At 40.5% G+C, this 11,269-nt stretch overlaps 1 protein-coding gene across 4 annotated transcripts in view; it reads left to right on the top strand.

Moving 5' to 3' along the window:
- Positions 1-11,269, top strand: part of PLA2R1 (phospholipase A2 receptor 1) — a 128,418-nt gene that overhangs the window by 49,282 nt on the left and 67,867 nt on the right. For all 4 annotated transcript variants that reach the window (XR_001884900.1, XM_017869139.1, XM_017869138.1 and 1 more), the window contains exons 10-11: positions 1,383-1,495; positions 8,892-9,061. Coding sequence is in view for 3 of the 4 variants with exons in the window: in XM_017869139.1 (XP_017724628.1) it covers positions 1,383-1,495; positions 8,892-9,061 (283 nt within the window). In the remaining variant the exon portion in view is untranslated. The remainder of the gene's footprint in view (positions 1-1,382; positions 1,496-8,891; positions 9,062-11,269) is intronic.

The following is an 11,269-nucleotide window of genomic DNA, read 5'->3' as shown; positions in this document are numbered from 1 at the left end:
GTGTTAGCCAGGATGGTCTCGATCTCCTGACCTCGTGATCCGCCCGTCTCGGCCTCCCAAAGTGCTGGGATTACAGGCTTGAGCCACCACGCCCGGTCTGCTGATTTCTAAATTAAGGTTTTCTTTAATTTACCGCAAGACCAAACTCTTTTCCAAGAAATTTATGAGAAATGATGTTATGACTGATCAAAAGCTGGCAAGTATTGGCATAGCATAAAATGAAGAGTGTTTTAAAACGGGTGAATAAATTAAAATAGATAAAAATCATGTGATCATAATATTGGGGAAAAAAGAACTAAAATAGCTCAGTTTAAATATAGAGGACTAATGAATGTATGTCTTTCATACTGTATGATTTCTGATGAGATCGGGCACGTTCAGGGTGGTATGGCTATAGACTGTACTGCATAATTTCAAAGAATAGAGCCACCCTTCATTGTTTCCAGGGTTAAGACGTAGACCTGCGTGTTTGTCATTTTTGTCTGAGTGCCAAAGCTTACTTTCTTCCCCTCTAAAAGGCGAGCCAGTTAATTTAGGAATAATCTTTACAGAAAAAAAAGAAAAAATACATATATTGGCCATTTTCTATTTGGAAGCATTATGCTCCAAACAAGACCATCCTGGACTGTGCCAGAATTGGGTTTCAGGCCCAGCTGATCCACTAGTTTGACTTTATCCAAGTCCCTAATCTCAATGAATCTCAGTGGGATAACATGAAATAATCAATATGAAAGTTGGAAAAATCTATATTATCTAGATATATATTCTCTTTGTTCATGTTCTCTTTCCCCTCTGTTCAATTCTGAAATCTCTATCTGCATTGTCCTTCTCTGATTCTCAGAACAGCCCCATAAATACTATTATTATCCTCATTGTATAGATGAAAAAACTAAGATATTAAACAAGGTTGCACAGTAGTGGAGCCAGAATTCAAACCCATGCATCCTGATCCTAGAGCCAACACTTAATTTCTACCCTCCTGTCAGGGCCATTTATATGAAATTCTGTAAGTAGGAGAGAGAGGGTGGGGGGAGAGAGGGGGGAGAGAGAGAAAGAGAGAGAGAGAGAGACAGAGAAAGAGAGAGAGAGAGAGGCAGAGATCTTGAATGAGTGCCCTTTATTTTCATTTACTTTTAAGGTTTTATATTTTAAGTAAATTAAAAATTTTAGGTTTTAAGATAATAAATCAAATAAATGTAGAAGTGGCTGTAGTTAATGGTGTTACCAGATAGAATAAATATAAAATATCAAGACAAAATTCAAGGAGTTTTAAAGGAGTAAGAGAAGACAGTCATGTAGGTAGTAAAAGAGTATGCAAAAATATCTCTTGGTATTTAACTAAATCAGATTGCGTCCTTAATTTCCCTTTGATTCTTTTTAAGGGATGGGAGAGACATGGTGGATTCTGTTACAAAATTGACACAGTCCTTCGAAGCTTTGACCAAGCTTCCAGTGGTTATTACTGTCCTCCTGCACTTGTAACCATTGCAAACAGGTAAATTAATTTTTTTTTAACAGAAACAAGACAGCTTTGACATGAGGGCTCTTGGAATGACAAAATCTAGCTACAATCGTAACTCGTCAAAATCTAAATCGTGCTATACATCAAAGTACAAAATTATTTAAATTATTTATGGAGATGAATTTAAATTATACTGTGTTATTCCAGAATTGGTTTTTGAGTAATAAATAGTAAAATTTAAGGTGACCTTTACTTTCCATAAAGATTTATTGATTATCCAGCTTTTCTAATATATTCAGATGTTTTTAGATTTTATCTTCTAACTGCTTATACTGGAAAAGAAACACATTATTTATTTTATTTTATTTCATTTTTTTGAGACAGAATCTTGCTCTGTTGCCCAGGCTGGAGTGCAGTGGCGCAATCTCAGCTCACTGCAACCTCCACTTACCGTATTCAAGCAATTCTCCTGCCTCAGCCCCATGAGTAGCTGGGATTACAGGCACCCGCCACCACGTCCTGCTAATTTTTGTATTTTTAGTAGAGACAGGGTTTCACCATGTTGGCCAGGCTGGTCTGAACTCCTGACCTCAAGTGATCCACCTGCCTCAGCCTCCCAAAATGCCGGGATTACAGGTATGAGCCACCGTGCTCAGCCAAAACATATTACTTAACAAGTATTTTTTTAATATAATGTATGTGAGTTGTATCAGGGTGTTTTTAGCAGAAAAGAAACTATAATATGTAGAGGATATTCAAATCCCTCACCGTCACTTCTGTCTATTTTATTTAGATTGAGACTTCTCTGTGCACATATGCCTTCCTGATGCTGGCACAGAGACTGTGCCCTTTTTACACTCCATACAATCTGCAGCATGCTACCGATGCATAATACCTGTAGGAGATAAAAGTACCAAGAGCAAAGGTGACCTCATATCACTATCGATGCTAGGAGGACATTGGGGGCTGGACCCATTCCTCCTGGGGAAGACAGAAGCAGGGTAGAACTCCAGTGGTGCCACAGGAAACTACACCTGCAAAGCAAGTCACTTGCATATTTGCCTGGGCCATTGCCTTTAAAAATATTCACTGAATACCAGCAAATAGGACAACTGGTTTTACCTAGAGACCCTTCCCATGTAAGTCTAATTTGTAGAGGAATTCCTGTATAATTTCCCTGCTCCTCCCACATTGGAAGTCAACATCCAAAGCTGCCAGTATGTCCTTCCTCCTCTTACCCTCTTACTTTCTTGCCTTCTTACCTAACTTCTGTTCCAAACAATGCACAGGCATGCATACACACACACATACACACACACACACACACACACACAAAAACACACATACACACACACACTCAAATGGATTGATAGCATTTGGCAGACTAAATCACCTGGCGAAACATTTTACTTTCAGGAGATCCTCCCATCAAAATATAGCACTACCTTTGATGTATTTCAGCATTGTTTTTAGTTTTACCTTTCTCCCCCCAGGTTTGGCTAACAGGCAGAAGAAAGCCCTTATCAATTTATTAACTCACCCAAAAGGTTCCAAGAACACCTTGGGTTGGAAGTCCTCCAGTCAGTGAGTCAACATTGGACTTTACAGGAGCCTGACCAATGAAGCTATATGCTCTTTTGTTAATTACAATTTCATTATGTTTTTTCCAAAGAAAATAAGTCTAATTGTTTCACCTGGTTTTTATGTCTTATTCTTTTTTTTTTTGTTTGTTTAATGTTCATTGAGTGCCTGCCACATACCTGGCACTGTGTTAATTATTTTTCATATGTTACCTGACCGCACAAAAAATTAATAGCCAAGAGTTTATTAGAAAATTATTTTTTGAGTACCTATTTTTTGAGAGGCCCCGTATTAAACACTGACATGCTACAGACAAGAAATAAAAGGCATGCTATTATTGTCCAGTGCTTTCTGAAACCCAGCAGCTGAAGAGATAGAACATAGACACTAGAAATAAGTGAAGAAGGTAGAATAGCACAATAAATGGATAAACTCACAGTGACATTACAGATAACCCATAGCACCAAAGTGGCCCAAGCTAAGGCAGAAATCTATTAGAACAAATGCTTCACATTCTATGAACCCTTTGGGGACCTCATACAAATGACAGAAAGTATCTGGGGAAAAAAATCTGTTTCATTTTCCCCAAAACTGGATACAAGGCTATGTTGTGAATACTTTTAAATGTTTTCTCTGGTAAACTGTAGTCAGTAGCCAGCGCTCATGCCAGGTCCAGCTCTAAAGCAGAACTATGGCATAGGAAGTCTGTTTTTAATCCCGGTCTTGGCCTCCTAGGCCTGTCCAGATTGCCCTGTGCTGGCGTGCTGCCTGGTCACCAGTCAAGCCCTGAGGGAATACAGATGAACAGGGATGTGTCATCTGTCCAAGTCAGTTAACATATACTTATGCTACCCCCAAACATGTCTACATTCAAAGCAGCGACTCCAACACAGGACTCACGAGTTGAAGAAAGGAAGGACCAATGCTCTTGATTTTTAATCATTCAGACCCCATCAGGGAAGAAACAAGGGTCCACACTGTACTACTTTTGATTCACAATACACATTGGAATTTTTGCAAACAGCATCTTTTGTCTGAGAAGGTTTGGCAGTAGACAGAAAGTCTCTCAGATCCAGGAGTGTCCACTAACGGCCATGGTAATCATTTTCTTCCATTACTGATTTCCTGTTTTAGTTAAGACACTCCTGTCACTCTTCAGTACCCAAGCTTGTAGTTGCTAATTGATTTTCCACTCTTCTGCACAATGGAATGACAGGTTTGATGGGCACAATTAGAGCCACCTGCTACAAATTACTTATTTCTTTTGTGATCAGGCAACTGCTCCTGGTCTAAGACTTTTAACACTTTGTGGAATAGAGAGGGGAAGAAAAACAGATCCTTATTGTTGAGTAACAAATTCGCATTTGCTTGCTGATTGTTACAAAATTTTTTCAGGCCTGGCCACTTTGCTTCCAGACAAAGCATGAATGCAAAAGTTGAGTTCCAAAATTATAATGGATAATTGGCTAAATCCATGTATGTCTAAATTTTGAATCAATCAGCCATGGAATATTGGTACAAAACAACCCAAATGGCATTCAACTTTGTGAATTTTGCCAAAAGTGAGAAATTCTGCAATATCTCATTTTCTCCTAAGTTTATTTTACTTTCATTTGTTTTTGAGGCAGTGTCTCACTCTGTTGCCCAGGCTGGAGTGTAGTGGTGCCTTCATGACTCACTGCAGCTTTGACCTCCTGGGCTCAAGTAATCCTCCTGCCTCAGCCCCCCAAGTAGTTGGGACTACAGGCGTGTACCACCATGCCTGGCTAATTTTTTAAATTTTTTTGTAGAGACAGATTCTTGCCATGTTGCCATGGCTGGTCTTGAACTCCTGGGCTCAAGAAATCCTCCTGCCTCAGCCTCTCAGAGTGCTGGGATTATAGGCGTGAGCCACTGTGCCTCTCCTAAGCTTAAATGTGCATTATTTTGAAGCATTTTTACAGCTCTACCATTTTCCTGCAACTGTCATATCTCCCCAAAACACTTTTGCAGTTAATATTTTTTATTGTGGTAAAATATACGTAACATACACATAAACATAAAATTCACCATGTTAGTCATTTTTAAGTGTGCAGTTCAGTGGTGTTAACTGCATTCACATTGTTGTTTACCACTACCATCATCCATCTCCAGAACTCTTTTCATCTTCCCAAACTGAAACTCGGTACCCATTAAACAATAGCTGCCTATTCTCCCCTCCTCCCAGACCCTGGCAACTACTATTCTATTTTCTGTATCTATGAGTTTAACTATCTAGGTGTCTTATGTAAGTGTAATTATGTTTTTTCTGTGTCTGCTTTATTTCACTTAGCATGTTGTAGTGTCAGCATTTCCTTTCTGTTTAAGGCTAATTAATATTCCATTATATGTATATACACATACTGCTTATCCATTCATCCATTAATGGATATTTGGGTTACTCCCACCATTTGGCTATTGTGACTAATGCTGCTATGAACATGAATGTACAAATACCCTTCAAGTCCCTGCTTTCAATTCTTTGGCGTGTATGCCTATAAGTGAAATTGCTGGATCATATGATAATTTAATTTTAAATTTTTTGAGGAACCACCATACTCTTTTCCATAATGACTGCACCATTTTCCATTCCCACCGGTAGTGCATAAGGGCTCCAGTTTCTCCACATCCTAGCCAATGCTTACTATTTTCTGGTTGTTTTGTTTTGATAATAGCCATCCTACTGGGTGTGCAGTGGTATTTCACTGTGGTTTTGATCTGCATTTCGCTAGTGATTGATGCTGTTGAACGTTTTTTCATGTTCACGTGCTTATTGGCTAGCTGTATATCTTCTTTGGAGAAATGTCTATTCAAGTCCTTTGCCCATTTTTTAATTGGGATGTTTGTCTTTTCTATTGTTTAGTTATAGGAATTTTCAATATATTCTGGATATTAATCCCTTATCTGATGTATAACTTGCAAATACTTTCTCCCATTTTGTGGGTTGCCTTTTCATTCTGTTGATAGTGTCCTTTGATGCACAAAGTTTTTAATTCTGGTGAAGTTCAATTTATTCATTTCTTATTTTGTTGCCTGTGCTTTTGGTATCATATACAAGAAATCATTGACAAATACAATGTTATGAAGCCTTTTTCCTATGTTTCCTTGTAAGAGTTTTATAGTTTTAGCTCTTATGTTTAGGTCTTTAATCTACTTTGAGTTCGTTTTTGTGCATAGTATAAGGTAAGGATCTAACTTCATTCTCTTGCAAGTGGATGTCTAGTTTTCCCAACACAGTTTATTGAGAAGACTGTTCTTTCTGCACTGAACAGTCTTGACACCATTCTTGAGAATCATTTGACATATATGCAAGGGTTTATTCCTGGTCTATTCCACTGGCCTATGCGTTAGTCTTTATGCTAGTACCACACTGGTTTTTTGTTTCATTTTGTTTTTGAGACAGGGTCTCACTCTATCACCCAGGCTGGAGTACAGTGGTTCAATCATAGCTCACTGGAGCCTCGACCTCCTGGGCTCAAGCCATCCTCCCGCCTTGACCTCCCTAGTAGCTGGGACTACAGGCATCTACCGCCACCACTCACAGCAAATGTTTTTTATGTTTTGTAGCAACAGGATCTCACTATGTTGCCCAGGCTGGTCTTGAGCTCCTGGGCTCAAGCAAGCTGCCTGCCTCAGTCTCCCAAAGTGCTGAGATTATAGGCATGAGCCAGTATGCCCAGCCCACACTGTCTTGATTACAGTAGCTTTGTAGTAAGTTTGGAAATCAAGAAGTGTCAGACCTCTAACTTGGTTTCTTTTCACAATTATATTGGCTATTCAGGGGTTCCTTGAATTTCCATATGGATTTTAGGATGAACTTTTCTATTTTTGAAAAAGATATCGTTGGGATTTTGATAGGGATTGCATTGAATATATAGATCATTTTGGGTAGTATGAACATCTTAACAATATTAAGTCTTCCAAGCCATGAACACGGGATTTATTTCCATTTCCTTGTGGCTTCTTTAATTTCCTTCAGCACCATTTTGCAGTTTTCAGTATACAAGTCTTTCTCGTTTGTATCGTTTATTCCTATGTATTTGGGGGGCACTATTGTAAGTGGAGTTATTAACTTCCTTCTGGCCAAACTCCACATCGTTCTTCCTGTCGATGACCTGCCGGCCTCTGCCGGCGCCTGTCAGTGTGCTTTTGTACCGGTGTGTTCCTCTGGATGTCCAGTCGCTCGTCTCTCCTCCCACTAGGGTCTCGGGGGGTTTTATAGGCACAGGATGGGGGCGTGGCAAGCCGGGGTGGTCTTGGGAAATGCAACATTTGGTCATGAAAACAGAAATGCTTGTCCTCACCTAGGTCTGGGGGCACGGGCCGGGGGTGGAGCCCTAACCAGGGACCCTGTCATTCTCCTCCCAGCACTTCCCTGACCCTGTATTACTTACTCTGCCTTGGAGGAGATAGAGAAAAGCAGATCGTATATTATTGAGAGCATGAACCAACTTAAGTGTAAGGAAAATTACAACAGCATGTAGGCAATATTTAGTCTTCTATACATTTCTTTTGAAACATGTTTATATAAGGTTCTGCCAGTATGATCTGGATTAAAAAAAGAACTTTTCCTGTTCCAAATGTGTGCTATTTACGTTATTAATAGAGTATCTGCAGAAAATATTTACTAAAGCATGATGAAAATCCATTTCCCCTGCAAAGATGAGTACCATAAGTGCCTAAGATCTCTAAATGTTGCTAATAATGTCTGTAAGGCACTTAAAATTTTACTTCTTTTATTCTTCTCTCTTTTTATCTCCTATTTCCTTTGAGACTCCTCTATTCATAAATGACCCCATTGCTTTTGCTTCCCTTAGCAAGTTAAGGATGCACAGTAATGAAAAAAACCACCAAAATCTAATAAAAATGTCTAATTTGCTTTCTCCTTAGGTTTGGCTTCAGCCATTCCTTTCCCACTGACTCAGCAGGTCTGTCCAGAAGTCACCACTGTTTCAAATGTGTTTCTTCTAACTTTATATGTTCTAAAAATAGCTTTCTCAAGATAGTTTCAACTTAGCTGAAAAGTTCAATGCTAGTTAAGTTTTAATAGTCATGATTTTCTTGGTAGGTGTGCATGTGGAAGCATGTATGCAAGTTTTCTAGATTCTGCTTTTGACGCATTCATACTGAAAAGGGGGCACTGCCACCAATCACTAAACAGTAATTCATTCAGCTGTTTGGGAAGTACATTAGTGGATGTAGAGCCTTAGATTAGTTCCTGAGCTTTCACATTTTTCTTCAGTGAACATGCAGATGTAAACACATTTGAATAAGCTGAGACCTACCTGTGCCTATGAACACACTGATTTGGGAGACAAAAAATTGCTACTTTAATTTCTGTTTCTTTCTCCCCAGGCAAGTATGGTAGGTGGGTGCATGTGAACTCTGTATTAGTAAATGCTCATTCAGAAAAGCATAATATCTTTCCTCCTCCCTCCTGCCCAACCTTACCCCATGCATATTGTGGCATGGTTTGTGTGGTGTGTGGCCTAATTACAAAATAGGCCACATCGTACTCCAAGAAATGCATTGCTGGCCATATGAACTTTACTACCTATGCTTTGAAATTGGAGCTGGACTCTATTCCATGCAAGAATTAAGCCTCATATGCAAGAGTCAGATTCTCCTCACTCATGTATTTCTGGGAATTGCACTGGCATTCGGCATTTATTAGTAATGTTCAGGGTCTTTGGGTGTTTTCCTGCTCCATGTTCTAAAGAATTAATGAGAAATGCTTACTCTGCGGCCATTCTGTGCACTTCATTATGCTTTAATGACTTTTTTATTTCCCAGAAACTTAATATAACCACTTCTTTTTTCCCCTTTTAAGGTTTGAACAGGCTTTTATTACCAGTTTGATCAGTAGTGTGGTAAAAATGAAGGACAGTTATTTTTGGATAGCTCTTCAAGACCAAAATGATACAGGAGAATACACTTGGAAGCCAGCAGGGCGGAAACCCGAGCCAGTGCAGTACACACATTGGAACGCACACCAGCCCAGTGAGTAGAGTGAGCTGCATCGGCAACCCTCCCTCACTTCTGGCTCCTGTTTTCTTTACTCCAAATTCCTTCTTTTTTTTTTTTTTTATTATTATTATACTTTAAGTTCTAGGGTACATGTGCATAACGTGCAGGTATGTTACATATGTATACTTGTGCCATGTTGGTGTGCTGCACCCATCAACTCGTCAGCACCCATCAACTCGTCATTTATATCAGGTATAACTCCCAATGCAATCCCTCCCCCCTCCCGCCTCCCCATGATAGGCCCCGGTGTATGATGTTCCCGCTTCCGGAGTCCAAGTGAATGCTCAATTGTTCAGTTCCCAGCGCTATGAGCTGAAGACATGAGACTGCTGTGCTAGCCATGAGGGAGGCTCCGTTGGCCGTGGGACCTTCCTGGCCAGGTGTGGACATATATCTCCTGTGTGCGCCGTTTGCTAACAAGGAGCAAGTTTGGGGTGGGAGTTTAGACCCGATTTTCCAGGTGTTTGGTGTGTCTCAGTTCGCCCTGGCTAGGAAAAGGGATTCCCTTCCCCCTTGCGCTTCCAGGTGACGGCGATTGCTCGGCCTGCTTCAGCTCTCGCTGGTCGGGGCTGCAGCAGCTGACCAGCACCGATTGTCCGGCACTCCCTAATGAAATGACCCCAGTACCTCAGTTGAAAATGCAGAAATCACCGGTCTTCTGTGTCGCTCGCGCTGGGAGTTGGAGACTGGAGCTGTTCCTATTCGGCCATCTTGCTCCGCCCACCTACTCCAAATTCCTTCTACCCCTTGGTCCACCTCCTTTGATTCTTTCTTAATGTTTTCTTAATGCCTAAATCAACTACAAGGATCAGCACAGGTTAACAGGGGGTGACATATGGCTGATCTTTGTTTTTATTTATTTATTTATTTACTTACTTATTTGTTTGTTTGTTTTGAGACAAGGTCTCGCTCTGTCACCCAGCCTAAACTGCAGTGGTGCAATCTCAGCTCACTGCAGCCTTGACGTCCCGGGCTCAAGTGATCCTCCCACCTCAGCCTCCCCAATAGCTGAGACCACAGGCATGCGCCACCACACCCAGCTAATTTTTGTATTTTCTGTAGAGACAGACTGGTATTGAACTCTTGGGCTCAAGCAATCCGCCCACCTTGGCCTCCCAAAGTGCTGGGTTTATAGACATGAGCCAAATTGCCTGGCCCGATGGTCGTTTTTAAAAGTATAATCCGTATGAGTCATTTGACATATTAAAGGTATAAATTCATCGCTCAAGACCACCACTGCCTTTATTAGAAGCAAGTCCAGTTTCTCCCTCCTAAAGTCTTTCTCCCCACCTGCACCCCACCCCCCACCCCATTATCTAAGAATCTCAGGCACTTGCTCAGTTCAGAATGGTCAGTTAAACTTCAAAGTACAGTGGATGGGCACATATGCATACATCCAGTCAGTTCACAGTCACTGCCTGGGGTACCTTAACCAGGATTCCAGCTCTACTAGTTCATCCTCAGGTGTTCGGCTCTGAATCCCAAGGCATGAAACTGTGCCATGTTGGTCAGTACCAGAGAAACTGATGGCTTCCGCCACAGCCTACACTAGAACCTGTCTCTGTGGAACAAGCTTCAGGCTCTTGTATTAAGCTGAGGTCGACAGCCTAGACCCAACAGCCCCTATATTTCAGAGTGAGTTATTGCTTGCCTGGATCTCCATCAGGGCAATGCCAGAGACAACAGCAAAGAGTTACCAAGTTTGTATCTAGAGGAAATGGCTTAGGGGCCCCAGGCTCTTCCCTCCCTGAAGAGGAGGGAAGAGACACAGAGGTAGAAAATGTTTTTAAAATATTAACAAACATGGAGGAGAGGCTGAGTAATTGGAATGATAAAAGGAAAGGTTAGAATGAATGGGGAGAGGCAATATTTGAAGAAAGAATGCTTGAATAGCTGTGTAACAAATAAAAACAGTAAACATTTATACAGTAAACGTTTATTAGAATATGCCTCATATTTTATATAGGAGATTTAAAAACCACAAATTCAATTTCTGTAATGCTTATAAGACTATTGAGGCTTCCTACTTCCTTCCAAGTGCTGCTTGAGTTGTATCCCACGAGATTTAGTAGAGTTTTATAATGTTTCAATTTAGAATACATTCTAATTTCCAATATGAATATGATTTCAACCCATAAATTATTTAGAAGACTTTTTTAATTTCCTAAAATACAGGTGTTG

This window comes from Rhinopithecus bieti, unplaced genomic scaffold (genome assembly GCF_001698545.2).
Source record: "Rhinopithecus bieti isolate Rb0 unplaced genomic scaffold, ASM169854v2 scaffold_4600, whole genome shotgun sequence".
NCBI lineage: Eukaryota > Metazoa > Chordata > Mammalia > Primates > Cercopithecidae > Rhinopithecus > Rhinopithecus bieti.
Note: the sequence above shows the minus strand (reverse complement) of the source record. Positions and strands in the feature narration are given on the sequence as shown.